Genomic DNA, 22,711 nt, shown 5'->3' with positions numbered 1-22,711 from the left:
CCTTAATACATAAAATACATTGTACTCGTAGCACTGTTCTATTTTTATCACCTTCACTTCGATAGTACGTATTTTAACTATATTTTACTACTGTTGCGATATTGAATATAATATTCATTCAAAAATTCAATTATGAAGATTCAATTAAATATTAATTAATTCATACAGCTCCGCATCGAAGCCTACGACCTGGGTCTACCAACACCGCTGAGCTCCGACTTGGATCTAACCATCTACGTACAAAACGTGGATAACTACCGTCCCCGCTTCCCCTACAAAAAGTTCTATTTGAACATCACTGAAAATGTAGAAGATTCGGGAGTGTACCTTCCGAGTGTGATAGAAAGAGATGAAATCGACAGAGGGGATGAACCGGTGTTGCCAGTTTGCTATTACATAGTGGAGGGCAATAAGGATGCCATGTTTGAACTGGACAGAAATTCACACAGGTAAGTTAACTTTTGCCCACTTATTTAATTTCTAAAAAAAAATATAAAATTAATTACTTTGCATCTGTGTTGTATTCAAATAAAGTGTTATAATTGTACTCTTTTTTAATTGCGTGTACTCGTAATGATTTGCCAATATTTTATTTTAATTTGACCGATAATGCAAACAAATGAACATCTAGATTACACTAGAAATACCAAAATTGTACTGCATAATACATTATACACTACGCTTGCATTCAGTATGCGTACTCCACATGACTGCCATTACTTCCCAAAAATGAAATAATTTTATCCAGGTTGTCAACATCAAAACCACTTGATCGCGAGCAGAAATCAGCGTACGCATTAACAGTACTAGCCACAGAGGATTGTATCACAACGCCGAAGTACAAGGAATCAGAAGATGCCATTAGTACTCTGCAGGTTCATATACAAGTCAACGATGTTAATGACAACAGTCCCAAGTTTGTGAACAAAATCTTCACCGGCGGCATCACGACTGAAGCTGACTTTGGAATAGAATTCATGCATGTGAAGGTTAGTGGTTACTGTTACAATACAATCAGGAATGTTTTAAATTATTTATATTTACTAAATAAAGATTCTACTTAAACTTCAATAAGTATCCGTATATGCCTACTTAATTTGGAACATAATTATATTATTAGGCAACTGAAGACAATCCTACTTCAAAAAAAAATTATGTAATAGTACCGCATGGTGTCATCACTATTTTATACTACTGTCCACAATACTTTCCCCACTCTCACTCTTGGCACTTTTACCACTTATAAAAATTTTATTACGATTTTCATTGTACCTTCCGCATATACAACAAAGAGGTCAAGCTAGACTCCGTTTCAAAAATATTGCCTAGGACCTATCTAATTGTTTTATTGTATTTGTCTATGAAATATCGTCACAATAATATTACATTTTCTTACCAGGCAATAGATATAGACGAAGGGATAAACGCAAAAATCAGCTACTACCTCATAGGCGACGTGAAGGAAACTCTAACGGAAGGGCTGGAAAACTTAGCAGTATCACCATTCCTAGTCAACGTCGAAACTGGTGCCGTTTCCTTGAACTTTGACCCACAGAAAGGCATGAAGGGATATTTTGATTTTAAAGTAAGTTGATTATATCTTATTCCTACTAAAAGTAACTCCCGGAGCTACATTAATTAATATTTTTTTCAAAATAAGTGTACTAGTATAAAAGTATTTTTTTATAATGATTAAAATACAGGAGTTTTTAAATATGACTAATTATCTTCTTTTGTCATAAATAAGATATTTCTGAATTTTTAATACAGAAATATCTCTACCCCATAAAAATGCTGAAATTTGAGGCATCATGCATGGGGAGGGAACCTCCTTAAAAATTTGCATCACATTAAATGCAATACATAAGTTGACTATAATTCAATTTGCGAGTTGTCATTATTATATTTACACACAAATCTTATCTTATATCTTAACTTATCAACGTTTATTTATAAAGCAGTTGTAACGCATATATAATCACGGTATTATAAGTATAATTAAGTAATTAATAATTCATTATTATATATTTTATCTGATAGTAAAAGAATATTGATAATAAATGTCGGCGACATTACACATGCTATCTTTAAAGACGTTCCTGTTAAAGTTCAACAGTCAAATTAACCCTCTGATATTTTAAGGTTCTAGCAAACGACACAGACGGTAATGCAGACGAGGCGCACGTATTCATATACCTCCTGCGTGAGGACCAACGGGTGCGTTTCATTCTACGTGCGCATCCTTCGGAAATACGAGAGAAAATTAATGTGTTCCGAGAACAGCTCGCAAGGGTTACAGACTCCGTCGTGAATGTTGATGACTTGAGAGTACACGAGAATAAGGATGGTTCGGTGGATAACACTAAAACTGATTTGTATTTGCATCTCGTGAACGGCCAGGATCACTCTGTGCTCGAAGTGGAACAAGTCCTCAAACTGGTTGATAAAAATATTGAGCAGCTTGATGACCTCTTTAAGGTGAATATCTTTTTCAAGTAGCAAATTGTCTAATTACTAGTGGTTTCCCGACGTACATTTTTTGCTTTACGTCTACGCTATTACGCTGAATGTACAGCATAGTATTAAAATTATAATAATCCGTTATGAATTAGCACAAGAAATAGCGTGCTATAAATATAAACGATAGCACGGTACCGTTACACAGTAATAATGTACGTACATGTCTCCTGATTCCAAAAATCGTATTATTTCGGCAATAAATTTAGTATTAACGAAAACATCTTAGCATCTTTTTATACTTATCTTGAATTAAGCGCGAAAACGCTCGCGGGTGTCATGGCGTCCGTTGGTGACGTCACATAAGAACATCTTATACAAAAGTTCAAGCAGTTCAGTGACATACCCAAAAATGACGTCATTGGCGCCCCGATTAGCGTTTCAGACAGATGGACGATTGCAGTATTTTATACTTTTAGTAGCTGACCCGGCAAACGTTGTGTTGCAATATAAATAAAAAAAAATGTTAAGGGTGAACAATCCTTATTACGTAGGGGTATGAAAAATAGATAGTAGTCGATTCTCAGACCTACTGACTATGCATATAAAATTTGGTGAAAATCGGTAAAGCCGTTTCGGAAGAGTACGGTAACAAGATTTTATTGAAAGTATAATAATTTTTAGTTGTTTTTTTTTTTTAAATTGGGTAATTTTTAAGTATAATATTTTTAAGTTCAATATATTGTTTTTACTTAAATCGTTCATTTGATTTTATTATACTGTCATCATGCCTATTTTATAAAATTCCGGTGTTCGCAGGAGTTCAACGTGCTAGACACGGCGGGGGCGGAGCGCGGGGAGCCGCGGGCGGAGGCGCTGGCGGGCGCGCGCGCGGCGTACTGGCTGGCGAGCGCCGCGCTGCTGCTGGCGGCGCTGCTGCTGGCCGCGCTGGCCGCCTGCCTCGCGCAGCGGGCCGACTACCTGCGGAAACTGAAGGCCGCCACTGCCACTGCTTACTGTACGTGTAACCTTATAGTCTAAGACCCCGATATAAAACTACCTTCGCCGAGCTGGTTAATGGATGAAAAGTATTTTTAAGTCGAAATAAATATGTCGATGATTATACTGCAAATGGGTTGTCTAAAAAAATCAGTCCAGAATATGATTTTATTTATTTATTTTTGAAGGTAGTAGAACCCTTTGTGGTTCGACTCCGGCGGCACCACACACCTATTTCTACCTAATAACGGCAGTGTTAGGCGCTGCTGTGTTCCGGTGTGGTGTGGTAAGGGAGACATACTTTTCCGAGGCGTTCCAGCTTAGTCCTCAGGGGTAGCGGCGCATCTGGGTCCGACCTCCGGTGCAAATATCTAATCCTATCTGAAGTCGATTACAAATGTCCATGGGCGGCAGTAACCACTTACCATCAGATAGACTGCATGCTCGTCTGCTACTCCATATTATAATAATAAAAAAAAACTTAAGTTTACTTATTCATTGTACTAAGAGGCGTTATAACGCTTAGAATTGCTTATACAGTTCTCATTTGACTTTGAGTACAATTGTAGCCCGCTATTTATACTAAAACTTATTATATCCCATTTTTTCCTACCAAAAATCGTAATTTGACGATTTCTAGTAGGTACCTACATATAAGTGTCAAATGATGATCTTCGATGGACAAAACATTTGATAGTTTTATTTTTAATACCGAACATAAATCTAGCATATTCACGATTATAAAGCTCAACCTGATTTAAGAATATTTTTTTAACATATAAACAAGACAATTTTCTTGCAGGTTCACCAACGCCAGGCGAATCGGACATGACGATCCGTAGCTCCGGCGGCCGAGTTCCGAACACAAACAAGCACAGCACGAAAGGCTCCAACCCAATCTGGCTGCACGCGTACGAAAACGATTGGTACAAGTCTGACGACCAAATCAGCCATTCCGAAAGGGACTCCCTCGACGAAAACGCAGTAGACCAAGACCTCTCCAACGAAAAACCCTACTTCATAACTACCGCCGCCTTCCCGTCCATACAATCTAATGAAACGGACACAGAAACTAATCAGGGAAATTATGACTTCTATCAGCAATTGGAGCAAATGAAAAACGCCAAAAATATGGAAACTACTGAATTATAAAGTTAGTTTTGAATCCTCAAAAATAATAAAGAATAAGACGTTCACTTAAATAAACTGTAAAGTAACCTAAAAAGAGTATTATAATAAATAGTGTATTTATAACGATTATGACGTACTAAGACTTTTCCCTGACACGAGGTATTCTAAAGAAAATAAGTGATCTACTGCGGCAACACTACGGTCACGTCTAAGCTACCGTGTTCTGGATAATAACGTGTGGCATAACACGTGTAAAACATTAGTTCAAATTTGAATATTAACATCAACAACGCATCTGTTATCGACCTTAGATTGGATTTCTGACTTACCTGATATCGACAATAAATGACCACTTAACTTAAATAACTTGTTTTCTTAGTACGTTCCATAAATAAAAACAAATTCGGAATAAAACTTTAATTAAATTATTTATAAAACTGAAAACATAAACGATTTTCTGAAGAAAATTTAGATCAGAAATAAAAACGACGTCATTGTAGATTAACATCTAAAAACAAAGGTCGTTTGTTAATCTGATCGCCATATTTACACCTCGCTCAAATCTAAAAATAATTTAGATACGGAGCGGCCCGATATTATTACAACTTCACGAGTTTTCAAATGATGTTAGAGGTAAATAAAATACGGAAGTGATAGCTATATGAGTAGTATTGTAATGAAATTTTTTGAAGAGATATCAAAGTTTGAATCCAGGCCTTTTGAGACTACTAATCAGGTTACTTTTAACAAAAATATATTAATAAAAGCAGCAAATTACTTCATAATTGAAAAAAAAAACTGAATTCATAACTATATCTCGATTTGATATAATTTTCGTCTGAAAGTAATAAAAGGATAAAATCTGATTCCTTCTAAAATGTATTTATTTTCTGTAATGAATTTATGATAATTATTCTTTATAAATTATGATAAATTGTTAAAATAACAAAACTGTACTGAAATCCTTTTTATTTAATTGTGTTGGAGAAAATGCATATTTGTAGTAAGTGGTTTTTGTTCTTTTATAGAGACTGACCTCACAGTTGACGTAGATGTAAATTCTATATCGATATACCACGACATTATCAATCTTAATTATATGTAATAAGAACTATTTTGTGTGACGATATGCTATCAATCCCAGGAAGACGTTTTGTTTTTATTGATAACTATGTTTAGCCGGTTTATGAGTGAGTGACTGATAAGAGTATGTATTATAATATGTTGTATACTGGCTATCATCTCGGCGTGATTTCGTTTCATAATAAACCTAGAAGCCATAGCAATGGTATCTATTGTAAGTCATTATATAAAATTGCATGACTTTGTATCAACTTCAAGTTCATTTTAATAAATATTTTATTTACATACACTGAATAACATAAATATTTAAATGTACAAAGCTTAAAAATAGATACTTTATACCAAATATATTCAAAAATAATTTTAATTTATAATATAATAGTAATGACGCTCTATCGCATGTATAATAATAATTGTTTATTTAGCCTACTAAGGCTTGATGTGTGTGTGTGTACTGACATAAAAACCTAGTTCTATAGTACTGAACATTTTTTTATGTTGACAAGTATGTAATAACAAAAAATATTGTAATACTAAAACAAATCATTAACGATGATTGTGTAGTACCAATAAAATAATTTATACAAATTGAGTCTTATAAACTGAATGACTATTGAAGATCATTTTTTGGTTTTTCTTTGTTACCTGTCGTTAATAAGCTACTTTTAAATAATAAAACTATTTTAACAGTTAATTGTTAATGCGAACTTGTAATTAAAGCGCATGTAAAGTTATCTTCATTCCACTTATCCTGTTTGTGAATTCAATGCATTTATTTCAATGTCCCTGAACGGTTCAGACTAAGGGCTCTCCCTATTAAGGACTCCGCTCACAACCGGCATGGCAGGGGATTTTTATACGAAAAATAAAATTGTAGCTTGTAGTGAAAGTAGAATTGAAATTTGAATTATGATCGTCGTCTTCGTCAATTTCAAGTATGCTGCGCCTGCCAATTTCCATTGTTCATATTGTTAAGTTATAATATTATTAGTCCCGTAAAAATTTTAGCCCTGCCGCACCGGCAGTAAGTGCAGGCCCTGAGCTAACGGTTCAAATATATACTTTTTTTACTTGATTTGCCTGAAGGCCAGGCAGCATGTGTAAACTGAACGGCCCAATTATCACGTCAATAAATAGAGTACTGATTTTTGAAATCGTCTAGCAGATAGCAGCAAGTTAATATATCAACGAAACCCGCTTAAAATTACTGCATATATTGGAATAACACCTGGGTTTCGCCCTGTCCTTGCTGCTCAAATGCGTCACATGATGCATAATGCATCATGGAAACTTTTTATAATACACCCGACGCTATGGGTTCTCACACAGACACAAGCCAAGGAGACTTATTCAAACAAAGAGCATAATATTATAAAGGTAATTCCAGACCATATTCCCTGAATTAACAAAACGAGAGGTTTGTCTAGTCGAAACTTTTAACTTAGGTAGTACTATATCAATACATAGTATCGGTCGCTCTACAAATAAGAAGAATGGGAAACTAGTGTAACACGAATTTCTTCCTTATGGTAACAATGTTCAAGCTGATCCGTAAGGCTAAGTATTCCCTCTACCCCACCCGATCCTTTGGACGCCAAATCATAATTTCATAAAAGTTATCATGTGCGAGGAAGCCTACGTAAATAATAATTTCCGAAATATATTGTTTTGTTTTTCAAAAAACATTTAATCTATATGATAACATTTTAACTTAGATACATCCGATACTTCTGAAACAATGTATACGTAGCCATGAATAATGTACAAGGTTCTTTCATTTATGCATTGATGCCCACAAAATCCCAATGTGTACGATATCGACTTTTATAGAGGTAAATACCTAACAGTTAAACCCTGAACATTTATCGAAAAGTAAGAATAATGGGAAAGACTGAAATGTTACTAAACTCAGAACTGAATGGTGTAGTGAGCATGTAACGTTCATTGGATAGTCTTTGAGAACATTACATTCAAACCAACTCTTACAGACATTAATATAACGCAGTCTTGATACAATCGTCAGTTAACAGCCGGAAATTTAACACCATGTGTTACAGTAGAGTCGACGTTGGTATCGATTGAAGTGGATATAAATCAGCAATGTAGGTACGACATACAAATCTCTTTCTTCTTATATCAGTTATTGATCGATAGTTGCATTATCCTTTATGTTACACGTAAATAAACTGCTCTCGGGTGAGATCTCAGAGGTATAGCAGGGCCAGCGAAGCGTTGCCGAAGCAGAGGGCGAGGGCGTACTTACCTATTTACAAAAACCAATACAATAAAATGGTATAAAATATTTATCATTTTGCGAACACAAAATCCAGTTAACTAATGTCTATGTTATCAAAAATTCTAACTTAAACAGATCTTATTGTCACCATATTATACCCCGAAATATAGGCGATACTTGCATAAATTAAACAATCTCGATTATGGGCATATAATGTGTACTGGTAGGAGGATATATCATTTATTTTATGCCTTTACTAGTGCTATTAATTTTATAAAATTTGATACAACGTGAAGCAGATTACATAATAAACGAAGCCTCTCCCTATTCTTTGGCAAAATTCGTCGGCAATGTAATACTTTTTATGTAATGTTTCTAAAACCTAAAACTAACGTAAGAGCACAAGTAATAAATTTGCAAGTTGAATACCTACACAATGCAAAAACCTCGTAACTAACAGCATTGAGGAAACGTATTTATAGGTAATGTCCTAATTTTCCTTTCAGACCGAAACTGCAAATAGACTGAAGTCATGACCACTATTTGTGTTATAATGTAATTGATCTGATTTTTAAAACATTAACCGGTAAAAACTATTTCCGCAGTAGATCTGTTTACTATATTGTTGGCTGTGATGTCAATGAAATTTTGGCACGGCCGTTTCACTACTACAAGACCGCTGAATCATCGCGGGTCAATCGATCCATTGAACTCTGAAAGTGCAATATATTGGAAAAATGTAGCTAGTAATTTTAAATTATTGGTAAATCCAAAGCAACAAATTTAAGTCCTACATATTGTTAAGACTTCAGTGAAGTCAGTAGTTGTGTTATTATAAGGCATGCGTTTCCACGGCAACCGGCCTTTCTTCCCCATATCTTATTACGGCTGCCCTTCACTTCCAGGTAGAAGCCTAAATAAAGCTCAAGATGTTATTTACATACACAATAATTTATTGTTTCTTACAATTTAGTGAAGCTAAAATACATCTTGTCGATTGATTACAATTTAAAAGCTTATAGGTTTTCTAATCTCTCCCTGTGTTAACCAAGTGAAAAAAGCTTCGTCCTCCAGCCACCAGTAACACACCATGTCTTGCCACTCGCGCCTCTATATTGATCGTTTATTTGTATGAATAATTTAATACTAAGGAAATAAGGATTGGTCAATTTGGATAGGATATATTATGCGGAAATCACAACGCAGGTATCCTTACAACCACAATATATATTAGATAAAATTATAATATAAAGATCGCCATATTGAAAAAAAGTCTAGATTAATCGTAACTTATTATCTTATGAGATACACTGTAATTTATACTGAAACGTAAACTATTGGAGCGTTTTATAATAGCAAAATATTGTGGATGAAAGAAAACTGACCGCTTCAATCAATGTCAGTCTGGACTGTAGCATGCTACATTTACTAACTTAAAAAAAAGTTGTTTCACTAGTAAAAAAAATTAACACTCACTCAACTCCGTCAACAAGCTCATTTAGTAATACATTTACTTACATTACCCAGAATGTTCTTAACACATATGAGCTTTTTACTTACATTTCATCAACAAAATTATAAGTGAACAAGTGATAAATAAGGAACGCTCCATTTCCTAAACATATGGCTATTGTACAGTTTCACAATGCAATTTTAGATCTAGTTAAAGTACAAATTCTTTAGGAATTACATAAATTCAAAGGATGTAAATTTAACTAATGTTTAACTTTAACTAAATGAGTGTATGCAATAAGACATCTACCGACACATCAATGTTAACAGAAAACAATTTTTCTCTTATAGAAAATGTTTCTTATACATTACATAAACAGAAACTAATCGCATATGTGTACCATAATTACTTAGATGCAACAATCGCAGTTAAATTACAAATGACCAAAAAATTAGGCAGATTCTAATGTGACCATGAATATTTTTACACAGATTAAAATAAATTTAAGTTGCTGAAGAGGAGTTTGGAGTACAGGGACCAGGGAGCGGGAACATAGGGAGGAGCCCAGGCTGTGGCGATGTGTGTGTATATGTTTTGCTGATGTCACAATTGACTCATCACATGGCATACTTCCGTGTCCACTCTCGGGCTAGTTCATTGTACTTTTCTCTGTCAGTTTTGTAGATCCTAGCGATTTCTGGCACCAAAGGATCATCTGGGTTTGGATCACATAACAGTGAGCAGATTGAGAGCAAAACTGTAATTGAAAGAAAATCATTGATGAAAACACAGAACAATGAATAAATAGTAAGTTTAAATGAAATGATAACTACAATATTATTTACCTTTGGATATAGTCAGTGCAGGAGACCACTGTGCGCGCAGGATATCAAGACAGATGGAACCATTACTGTTTATATTAGGATGGTAGATGCGTGTTGTGAATGCAACTTTTGGTGGTTTAAATGGATAATCTGTAGGGAAATGTATGGTCAAGAAGAATACACCACCTTGGTAGGGACTGTCAACCTGAAACATTAAAAAAAATATTGAAACATTATTTTTTTCATCCCTATTAATTGTGTTGCAAACAAAATTCATCAAGCTGTTTTGTTTAATTAATAAATCTATTTTTTTAAAATAAACATCTGATATTAAAAGAAATAAACAAATTACTTACTGGACCCATAATTGTGGCTTGCCAGTGAAAGACTGTAAAGAGAAAATGAATGAGAATTAGAAATATTTTAATTCAAACAAAATTTGTTTATAACCTATAACTTGAAACAAAGAACATTTTAAAACTTTCTCTGTAAGAAGATCTTATATTGACTTTACTCCACCTACTTGTGACAACATAATGTTTAAGTAACAAATTATCCAATTGATTATTGTCCCTTGTTCATTATTCATGAATCATATGTTTTTACTAAAAATAACCAATTAAGTCTTGTATCCTGTGCAAAAGATATGAAGTGCTGATCTATAAGCAGCACTATATAATTAGTCACTCGAAAACACTGATCGATTTTTAAACAGGTTAGAACATCTACGAAATGCATTATTTATTATAACACGATCGAATGAGTCACAGTAGTGCACCAGACTGGTACTTACGATCTTCTCCATGTGGACCTGCCGAACATTGTGCTGGAGGGTCTCTGCCCAGGTCTTGTAATTCCTGCACAATTAGACAAAACCATCTATGTACAACAATAAAGGAAATACAATACCAAGATAAGTGAAACACGTCAAACACATCATCACTAACAAAACGCACAGGCGTTGTCTATATTCCAATCCATTCGCACTAAAAACATAAAATATACCCATTACCGAATAGCAAAACCTTAATCCTCCGACGAGGACCTTTTCACGTCATGGATATATGACAAGAAAACCTCAAAATTGGCACATAATTCCGACATTTTATGTACGCCGTGTGCATAAAATTGTCAACTACGTGAACTAGTAAAACACCCGTTACTCATATTAAATTATAATACCACAAATATACTACATAAAGATTACTAAAATATGGATCGCGCATAAAGAATTATCCAGAAGAAATTTCGATAATGGGTATTCACAATGACGAAACATTCACTACGAAGTCTGTTACAAATTTTACAACAGTTCATCATATCAACTTGCAATTCTTTAAAATAAAAAAAATAAACGTTTAATACGTACCCTATTAATTCGTTTTAACGCCATTTGATTACAATATGATGAATTAACTGGCTTTCAACTAGACAACGAAACTGTGAGCCAAGGACCTTTGATTAGAGATTGCAAGATGGCTCCCGTCTAAACGCAAAAGTACCACATAAGTCGTTTTATGCAGTAATAATGAAATAATAACTATTAAGTCAAAACTTCATAGATTGAAATACAAAATAATAGTAACTAATATTAAGAAACAATATGGATTGTAACAGAGCTCAGGTTTTAACAAAATTAACACTCGCGACGAATGGAGAACAGCAAACAGGAAAATCGACCATTTACAAAGAGCGTTCAAGATTACTTGTCTTTTTTTAGGGTATGTAAGTATCGAGTAAAAATGTTTTTATTATAATTTTGATATTAAAGGTTTTTTTAAAGTACTTTATGACGTTTACTATAAATTTTGACTGTTGTCATAGTTTTATATTGTAAAACCAGGCTTTTTCTTTCACATTACAATTAATTCTTAAATTACATTCAAAATAACATAAATAAATTAGTCAGCACATGGTAACACTTAACTTCTCGGACGTGACGTATTCTCATAAGAATTCTCGGCGCTATTTTTGGATAGCAAAGTAGGTAGGTAGAGTTATTTTCAAGCACATTTTTGCAATTTGAAACTTTTCCAGGTGCAAACAAAAGAATTTACTGCTACACGGAAAACTGATGTTTCCACAGAATTACGTCGATTTATATACATAATGTCAATTGGTATTTAATCATAATTTGAAAATACGAGTTTTTGATTGATGTTTTTGTTCCGTTTATTTCTTTTATTACGAATATGTTTATAAAAATAAGTAAAATTAAAACAACAACTATTAAATTTTACATAATCTATTTACGGTACATAATCTATAAAAGAGTCATAAAATCATTGTATAGTATAACCTCTAATAAATTTATCAATGACTACTGCAGTATTGTCAATAAAATGTAATTAGATTTAGCTATAAATTGGATCTGGAAATCATATGATATACATATTACGACCGGCTACATTGATAAACTCTTGGACACAAGGTCATTATCATTAAACATGTTGTTGTGTATTTTTATCCAATAAAAAATATTTGATGATTTTTTATGAGATTAATGTTTCGATTGATTAAAGTTTGTTTTATGCTGTATTCTTTCATTATTATGAGAGTGACATTTCTCAGAAAATTAAAATATAAAATAGTTCGAGAGGAACAAAACATTGAAGCATACTAAACTTTACTCTATTGACTTGCGTAACTAATCTATTATTCTTTTTATTTGAGTTTTTATTAAAGTGTTAAAGTAAATCCGCCCAAAGAGTATAGTAACCTATATCCAAAGGGTATAGCTTATATCCGCCCACATATTTTAGATAAATAGTAAAGCACCTTTATGAATCCAAAAGTGTCCGTCGAACGTCGTAAATTAAGGTGGCATTAGTGTAATAAGAGTGAAGCGGAAAAAAAATAATACAAAGCGACAAGAAATAGTCTGCCATCGGCCATTTTTCAAAAATAAAATATTGTTTGTTGTTATATGTATATTGAAAAACTGTTTCAGGGAAATATTAAAATATATTTCCCTGAAAAATATCTTTGATGTTTTAAAAAATAAATCATATATAAACAAACGTAAAAAACTAAAGTGTTTAAATTACTGTATCAGATAAATGAGAATGAGAATAAGAAAACGTTCAAAAACTTATATAAAATTGATGATATATAAAAACTAATTATTGTCTAAAATCATACTTTTTCTGTATGTCTATTTACTAGATGTTTAAATAATACTACTTTAAAAAAAGGTTTTTTCCACTAGGCACACTCTGTTTAACACTGGCTGCTAGGTTAATTTCATCTATTTGTTACACTAGCGCCATTTGACGTTATTCTAATTAAGGAGTATAGTTCCTATTCGGGGGTATTCACTCCCTTGAGAATTTGCCCGGGCAAAAAGGATGCCCTCGAGACCCGAATAATCCCTACCCACCCATATTGCAAACGCAGACGCGGCATATGAGAGACCGGTGGGTACGAAGTCCCATCTTGATATAGTTCGTACTAGCTGACCCGGCAAACTGTGTACCGCCTCAAAATCTATTGATCAAATATATTTCATATAAAATATAGCCCATGTTACTCGTGGATAATGTAGCTTTTGAACGGTGAAAGAATTTTTAAAATCGGTCCAGTAGTTTTTGAGCCTATTCATTACAATCAAACAAACAAACAAAGTTTTTCTCTTTATAATATTAGTATAGATTTATAATGTGAGTATAGTCTATATAGGTTACTATACTCGGAGTATAGTAACCTTTTTAAAATAAATAATAACTACTTAAATACGTGTACACTTACTTTATGATTTTATATGATTAAAGGCAGAAAAAAATATATTACTTCATGAATCGTGATATTACATCCTGATGTATAAATATGAAAAATATAATGTTATATTGTTTCATATCGTTTTTACCTCTGCAAACTTCGTCTGCAAAGTACAAAATGGTAATTTTACTAGTATCGTTTAAATCGTTAAAAATCGATATTTTTGGTAAAAACACGATTCTTTTAATAATAGATTTCAAATCGGCATCCCTATTGCAACAACCCTCAACTCACTCAGTCATCACTTTTCGTTAGAGGTTACTATGTACATTCTTTGGTCTATAAATATAGATGGTAGATAAATCTATAGGTACTTGAACTCACATCAATATATTATATCAATGCAGCAAGGGAACGCCGCTAGCGTTTTGGGAACCATGCCTCACACGGCTATTTTAGATGGTTTGTTTTATTTATAGTGATTAATGTGTTTATTTCCCTTTTTTGTATATATTATTATGTACATACATATAGTTATAATATAGTTATTGTAAATGTGTTTTTTTTATAAATAATGGAATGTAGATATATTGTAAGTTTGTTGCAATAAAGTGTTACAATTATTTTATATAAAATATATAATATTATATCGAATCGAACCATACCAAATACAGGACCTAATTAAAAAAAAGTGACAACTAGCCAATTTAAACCTCCACATAATGTATAAAAGGAGGACCTGTGTATTTTTTTCGACAAAGTTTCAAAGATTGTTAAACTAAATTTTCAATAATAAATGGTATTCATGTTTTATCATCGATTATATGTTAATATCGTATCGGCTCTCGATAGAAATATCGATATTTCAATCAACCGATAAAGTCTTAAGTCAGTGTCATTGCTGTATCGTTGCTCACGTCAGACGTCACATTACGTTTCAGTTTGTGAGATTGTTTTGTTTGAAATGTTGTGTCCATTGCTATCATATTATTTGAAAATCTCTCTCAGTAATGTTTCGTTTTAGTGAATGGAAGTGTCGAATTCAAGTTTCGAAATAACGTAATATTAGCATTTAATAAGTTTGTGATGTTTACAAATCAGCGTTTGAATAAACGAATGTAAATTGCAAGCGAAGCGAACACTTCAAACTAAAATCGGTCCAATACAGTGTTATTTGTTTTTATCTCATAAATATTTATTTTATTTATATATGGTAAAAATGACTATAACAGTAACTAGAAAAATCAGCGAATGCCAAGCTGAGACTGTTCAGTTCATGCCAATGGAAAAGGTAAGGTTTTATAGTTAATTTCACACACTTTTAATTTTTAACTAATACTTAATAAATGGCTCATAAATTTATATGAAAGTAGGTTATTAATTTTGTCTTCATACTTTCGAATAAGAAATGTTACAATTATATTTTAATATTATATTTTGTATAATAGAATTTGACTTATATATGAATATTTATGAAAAAAAAAATATTCTAGAATCATTAGATATTATTGTATTATATTTAGTGTGTATATAATATATTAAACATTAGAATTAGAATTAATTTCATATGTTAGATTATATTTTCACACCTTTGCTGTTAAATTTATCAGTAGCAGCAGTTTATAGTACTCTCCAATTTATCTTAACTTTGCTTTGTGTTGGCCAACAGTTGTAAGTACTAATACTTACATGAATTATAAGTAAATTACCTATTTGGAATTATAAAATTAAAATGAATATAGACTTTAGTAAAAAATAAATTAAAAATGTGTTATACTCATGTTATTCTATACATTAACGAAAATACATTTTAGCTCCAATAAGTCTTAAGTCAAAATTCTTTACAGGTAGAAGATAATTGCAGATCAGATCGAGACTACTGCACCAACAGCACATTGCTTCGACGAGGCAAGAAACTTGAAGACAATAACAACTTAACCAAGGAGGATGTAGAGTATATGAACTACAGGCAACTTCTCAAGTTCGAACAAGCCCCAGAGTACTTGCAACATAATCCATTCATTCGAGATGGCTATCGGAAACTTTTACCTACAAAGCTCTGTTGGGAGAGGTAGGTTTATTTTTGTACCTAATTAAATATTATTACAACATAATACTGTTAGTGGTTTTATAAAACAATATATAGGGGATGCATAAAAATATATAGGGGAATAGGGTTTACATAAGGTTTCACTAATCTATGACATTGTTGATATTTATATTATCCTATTTATTTATATTATCCTATCCTATCCTATCCTATCCTATTTATTTATATTATCCAGACTATAAAAAGTAAGACCTGTAACTAAAATAACTAGTATTCATAATACAACTAAGGGTAAGCAATAAAGAAAATACTTGAAGAATAAAGAAAGTTTTATTTGATTACAAAAACTCATATTTTTAAGTGATTATAATAAAGATTTGTACCTTCGGAACAATAAAAGATTTTTTTTATGGTACTTCACTTATGGTTCTAGATGGTGCAAAGAATTTATCTTTATGCGTCATAGTTAAAGGCTTGTTCTTTAAAACTCTTATGTAGTAAAAACTAAGAATGTGTATAGAGAACTATTTTTGTCTAATAACAGCAATGTTAAGCCCTGCTGTGCTTTGAAGTGTGTGTTAAGGAGACATACTTATCAGAGGCATTTCAGCGTAGTCCTCAGAGGTTGCAGTGCATCTATTGCCCACCTCTGGTAGGATCTAATCTTATCTGGGGTTAATTACAGATATCCGTGGGCAGCAATAGCCACTTACCATGACATACAAAAATTTATCAGTAGCAGCAGTTTATATTATTAAAAAAATGTAGGTACATATATCTAAAATGTTAAATCCAATTCTCCGAGGCATATTGGTGTTGTTAATTACATATTCAGTAGTGTGTTCTACTTGAACTTGAGTTATTGGATTTCATACATTATTTATCGTCGCCTATTTCGATTGCTTAACTTTAAGCCAATATTTTACAAATTGTTCTGTTACCTTGCAATGTGTGCTTGCCTTGTATTAATAGATTTAAACAAATATAATTATTGGTATATTAACTTAAAAATAAAAATGCAAAGTACTACTTCCCAAAAATGTTTTAAAAAATATTGCAATGTAATTTTATTGCCGGATTTATATCTTTAATGATTAAAATTTTGTTTTAAAATTTCTTATAACAAATAATTGAAGCATCCAAAGAACATTATGTTGCGTTTTTTTTTGCGTAATTAAAGTTCGAGTTTAAATGTTACAGATCATATAACTTGGGATTGTAGCATAATATTTAATCGCTACAAATGTTTTTAGGCGGTTTTGTGTACACAACACACATGTGATACATGTGATAGATTTGCATCTATCTTTATCTACACATGTGAATTATAACAAGTTGTCTGACCTTGAAATTGGTGAAGTTCGTTTTTCATCTACCAAGTACCAAGTAGTGAACTACTACAAAAATTAAATTATGTAATTTTTGCTAATACTATTTCATAATTTAATGTTAATACTATTTCATAGTATTAGCATTAAATTATGTAATTTTTGTACTTGAATCCGATCTACTGATTGATTTAACTTAAAGGTCAGTTGAAGAATCATTGATTTCGCGTTTGTAAGTCACGCAATGACTTACCCGATGAGATAGGCCTTGCGTAACGTATTGTGCGCGACTTCCTCGTTTGAATGGACCGACCAATCTTCACTCATCAACAAATCCTTTGGGAGACCAACTTGCTGTGCCTCCTTTGTGTTAGTAAATGTTCTAGAACTCAATTTGCGCTGTACCCATGCCGTAGGCTACTTAGGGCAATATCACTATTTATGTCTTTTTTAAATTTAAAGGGTTTCGTAAACTGGAATTCGTTGTTCCCAATTTATACATACACATAATGACAAGTATCTACACATAACATCAGAAATTGGGATATCATTGTTATTGAAATATTTAGTCTACTTAGCCGGAAATCGAAACCTGTACCTACTCACTAAATTGTATACCGATATAGTAATCACATCGATTCTCTGATGCAAGAAGTTATTATTTGTTAATTTAAGTACCAACAAAACTGCAGGCATTCGGACCATATTTTTAACCAATTAAATTATTTTATAATTTCAATAATTGAAGACGTAGCAAAGGAATATTGACTTGTGCATATTAAAATAAACTTCTAATCAACTCCAGATAGGATTGGACGCTTTCTTGTGGTCGGCCACAAATGCATCGCTAATTCTGGAGACTACGTTTTAATGCTTTGTATCTTTTTCCCACCGTACCGTTCAAATCAGAACGCAGTTACGCTTAATACTGTTAAATACATATATAGCTGCAGAAAAAATCCGTAAATACACCTTGTTTGGGGTTTGTCTCCATATTATCCGCAAATAAGTCATGCGTAGGATTCGTCTCCACAAAGTTAATCGTAATATTTCTTTCAGTATATTCTGGTGGACGAACGAAACGATGAACATATGGACGCATATATTTGGCTTCTTTCTCTTGCTGTTCCTCACTATCAACGACCTCGCGATCATCAATATCCACGCCACGATGACCGATAAGACGGTCGCAGCGATACTCTTCTCCTGTTTCCTGGTGAGTAATATTATGTTATCAATACGTATTGGATGTAGGAAAACGTTAGTGGTAAGATCCTTTGTGGTTATATTCCGTTAAGACCACTATATCTGTATTCTAAAGGTTTTGAGACAGAGACATTTTGTCAAAGATAAGTTTTATCTACGACGTGTAGACGTTGTATATAAACCTTATACTACTGAAACTTACTATTTTCGTCCTTGTAGCAGTATTATATTTTGATTTGAAGACAGAGACATGAGTTTTTTCCACCTTAGTCCTTAGTAGAATTATATAATTCCTAGCGAACATATACAAAAGTTACTCAAAATTATGTTTATAGATCGCTGTCGCCTTGTTGAATTCTTAAGAGAATCTTCAAGTAGCTGAAATAGCGTTCTGATAATTGTATCCACAATTTCCACGAAGAATAATATCGCACAAATACCAACGTGTATGTGGCGTGTATACATCTTTCCATTGTTGTTCATTCAAGCTATTAATGTTTGACGTAGGGTGTTAACAAGAAGTGCGAGTTGGTATCAGTATCACAATGCTAACTCTTCCACTTATGTAGTAATTGATTTCTGAACAAGGAATGGGTAGGTATTTCTTTTTCTTTGTTCAAGTGGTATTATATCAATACAATTTACACTTGGTATATTATATGACATATGGTTTATTTATCGAAAAAATATATTAATAGACTATACAAAATATACATATTAATATAATAAAATAACTAGCAGTACATTCAAATGATTTTTTTAATGTTGAGTAACTTAAACCTTTGTAGATCTTGTTTTCGGAGTTGCATAGAGTTTTTTTGTAAATTATAGAAAAATACTTCAACCACTTTAGGGTCTATGTTTAACTCATTTTGTTTTTATTAAGCAATGATATATCTTATGTAATTTCTTCACTCAGAATTAATTTGAAAAATTTGAAAAATAAATATTAATGAAATGTTTTTATAAATCGATACCTTAATTCGCAAATCAGCCAACACCACTTTTTGTCCAAATGTTTTTTTATTTATTTTGATAACGTTCAACGCCATTTACTATCAAAATAAATAAAAAAAAACATTTGGACAAAAAGTGGAGTTGGCTGATTTGCGAATTAAGGTATCGAAATGTAGAGACACAATACGTGCGCAAATAGTAGGTACATAATTATTTATTTTTAAATACAATCACGTTCTTATTAGCAATTCATAAGTATTGCGTTAAGATGAACAAGATAAGTTATGCGGCATGTATGTAATAAGATGTACTTATATGCCACATACTTTCCTTTGCTCATTACCCATGACCATACTCATTGTAACAGGCTTTTACAATAGTGCCGTATTTAAATTTGTTAATGGGAATGCCTTTTTGGGCAACTTCAAAACATCTAAGAATGGATATACACGCCTTGTATTGACACTATTGACCCAAAACTATGTATGTATATATACGTCAAATACTCGTACATACAAATAAACTTTTAGTGTCCATTGATCTATAACTAAAGATCCGCCACAAGCGGGCAAAACTTGAAACATACAAAATACGACAAGTGGTGTAAAACGACTCCAGCCAAGTCCAGTCGCTCTCGCGCGGCGTAGTAATACACACGAATGTCACTGAACACGTTAAACGTCATTATTTTGAATTTAAAGCCTCAAAATGCCTTCTTGTGCAATGCGTAAATGCAAAAATTATGTTCGAAAAAGAAACAAACTTCATGGAATCACCTATCACACGTAAATGAAGAGAAATTATTAAATTTTGTTTATTTTTCGTGTTCGATCCGCCATGATTACGTGAGTAACCAGAAAGAGACAAAGTATGTTTTTGTCAATGAAAGTGATAAAGACGCAAAATGCATGGTCATAGATCAACAGAACAGAAGTGACATTTTATTGAATCTGACGATGTTCATATGTAGTATGTTATAGTTTAAGATCCCACTGCTTAATTTTTATATTAGTGTGTTTTTAGTCAAAATATAACATTTTATGGTTTATTTTAATAAAATAAAATCGATATATGGGAAATTCTGTATCCTAATCTTTAAATTTCCTTCGATATCTGTGGTAAATAATAAAAAATATTACCATAAAATTTATATAGGATAGTATACGGTATTTTAAAATTTCTTTAATTGAATAAATATTTCAATCATTAAGGTCGTATTTCTTCCTTAACCTAAACATAATTTAATAAACAATCTTTGTATAGCCAGAAATTAATCCTCAAAAATACCACGGTAAAATTAGAATCTTATATATAAAATTCTCATGTCACAATGTTAGTTACTGTACCTACTCTTTACTGATTTTGAAACGGCTTTACTGATTTTCACCAAAATTTATATGCATATTCAGTAAGTCTGAGAATTGGCTACTATCTATTTTTCATATCTCTTAAGTGATAAGGGTTGTTCACCCTTAACATTTTTTTTATTTATATGGCAACACAATGTTTGCTGGGTCAGCTAGTACATTTATAAAATTTACACAACTTTGCAATTATTGGTCGTGTGTAAAATAAAACTGATAATAATAAACATAGATTAGTAAAGATACTTCGCCGCCTTGAAATTGAAATAAGCCAGAAACGGCTTAATAGTAAGTTCTTTTTTGAATTCTTGTCAAATAAAAACATTTTTAGAGAAAATTTACGAATAAATAACTAATACTGCGTAATTTACATAATAAATAAATAATTATTTCAAATATTTTAGAGACATTTTAGCACGGAGACGTGGCAAAACTTTTTTACGCAACTATTTCAATTCTCAAAACTGGGTACATTTTCTTGTTAGGAGTGAGTAATATTTACTAATCTATGATAATAAATATAAACAATTTTTAAATCGTATATTTGAAACCAGTCGATACATCTGTATAGATACATTCTTTCAAATTATATTTTTATATAATAATAATTTATTTAGTTAAACTGTACTATAACATTTCTACGTAAACGACATACTAAAACTATTATCGACAGTTTTGGACATTTTTTACCTTCAGTTCCATTATTTCTTTGTCTTTGACAAGCATGCGGATCAATGGGAAAGCCACCATACGTCCCGTTTTTACAGGACAGTCCCTTTTTTCGATGCTTCGTGCCGTTGTCTCCGAAATGAACCGTTGCCATTGTCAATTAAGTAACAGTAAATAGTATAATTGTGAAAAAAAAACATGGGGTGCTCCATTTATCAGTTTTCATAAAGCGCCCCACATTTTTTGCACAATTATTGTTGTCGCGGGGCGCTGTGTTCGGCGGTGTGGTGGTATGCCACGCCGCCACCTAACCTGCGACCGTATAGGGGTGCGGGCGTGATGTTGTACGGACGGCCTTCTTCCGTCCGGCGCCGGAAGCCCGCTCGTGGTGATAGTCGTCGCGTCGGGGAGTTGCGCCTGTCCCGTGCCGTAGAGAGGGTAGGTGCGGGGAAGGGGTGACGTGCAATAGAAACAATAATTGACGTGCAATAGAAACAAGAGTGTAGGCCAGCCAAAGCCTCTTCCCTATCCCGACCTAACCCCTACTTCCTCTTCTTGCACAGGAACGCTTCCGTCTTCAGATCTTCCTTTTCTTCCCCAGGAGTCTTCTTCTTCCCCAGGAGTCTTCTTCTTCTTCAGGAGTCTTCTTCTTCTTCGGGAGTCTTCTTCTTCTTCAGGAGTCTTCTTCGTATTCTTCTCTGCTGAGACCATGCTAAGGCCGGAAAACTGGTTTTCTGAGCTACCCCAGAGCAATACCGTAAAGAGAGCCGCGCTTTTTTAGGCCCATTTTCGTGTCATTTTCACTTTGGCTGACCTAGTTTTCACCCTTTCTTTATTTAATTTCCAAAAGTTACATACATGTATCATACATGGTTGGAATCCTTATAATTAGCCCTATTTAGCTACATAAGTTTTATATTCATATCTTAATTAGTTACGAAGTTATTCTCGAAAATATTACAAAAAACGTACAAGTTACGTCATTTCACATGTCAATAATCCTAATTATCTCGAAATTATCATAATTGATTCTTATTATTCTTACATCAATATGAAGCTAGAAACATATTCTAGGAGATAACATAAACTTTAGAAATATAAAACATGTATAAAACTCAAAAACCTAACCTTAAATACTGTTTTCATAAAAATACGTAAAAACTCTAATAAAATACTACAAATGCGACCGATAGCGCCATCTACCGTGTCTTATCCCTAAACTTAAAACTTACGTAAT

General features: G+C 32.7%; 3 protein-coding genes across 3 annotated transcripts in view; 2 read left to right on the top strand and 1 right to left on the bottom strand.

The window, feature by feature from the left end:
- LOC140749462 (cadherin-23) overlaps nt 1-6,293 on the top strand; it is a 43,803-nt gene extending 37,510 nt beyond the window's left edge. Inside the window, exons 24-29 of the mRNA XM_073082501.1 lie at nt 169-449; nt 749-989; nt 1,400-1,585; nt 2,143-2,478; nt 3,277-3,475; nt 4,259-6,293. Coding sequence (XP_072938602.1) covers nt 169-449; nt 749-989; nt 1,400-1,585; nt 2,143-2,478; nt 3,277-3,475; nt 4,259-4,608 — 1,593 coding nt within the window. The 3' untranslated portion in view covers nt 4,609-6,293. The remainder of the gene's footprint in view (nt 1-168; nt 450-748; nt 990-1,399; nt 1,586-2,142; nt 2,479-3,276; nt 3,476-4,258) is intronic.
- Nucleotides 6,294-8,838: 2,545 nt separating this feature from the next.
- On the bottom strand, nt 8,839-11,883 carry eff (ubiquitin-conjugating enzyme E2 eff). The gene is made up of 5 exons (XM_073082506.1): nt 11,553-11,883; nt 10,977-11,040; nt 10,540-10,571; nt 10,205-10,388; nt 8,839-10,116 (listed from the first exon to the last, which is right to left on the bottom strand). The coding sequence occupies exons 1-5, from the start codon at nt 11,574-11,576 to the stop codon at nt 9,977-9,979; spliced, it is 444 nt and encodes a 147-aa protein (XP_072938607.1). The 5' UTR covers nt 11,577-11,883; the 3' UTR covers nt 8,839-9,976.
- Nucleotides 11,884-14,800: 2,917 nt separating this feature from the next.
- LOC140749420 (progestin and adipoQ receptor family member 3) overlaps nt 14,801-22,711 on the top strand; it is a 30,452-nt gene continuing 22,541 nt past the window's right edge. The window contains exons 1-3 of the mRNA XM_073082450.1: nt 14,801-15,191; nt 15,748-15,971; nt 18,338-18,494. Coding sequence (XP_072938551.1) covers nt 15,111-15,191; nt 15,748-15,971; nt 18,338-18,494 — 462 coding nt within the window. The 5' untranslated portion in view covers nt 14,801-15,110. The remainder of the gene's footprint in view (nt 15,192-15,747; nt 15,972-18,337; nt 18,495-22,711) is intronic.

This window comes from Epargyreus clarus, unplaced genomic scaffold (assembly GCF_041222505.1).
Source record: "Epargyreus clarus isolate Ecla_fem2 unplaced genomic scaffold, WU_Ecla_fem_2.2 ptg000018l, whole genome shotgun sequence".
Classification (NCBI taxonomy): Eukaryota; Metazoa; Arthropoda; class Insecta; order Lepidoptera; family Hesperiidae; genus Epargyreus; species Epargyreus clarus.
Note: the sequence above shows the minus strand (reverse complement) of the source record. Positions and strands in the feature narration are given on the sequence as shown.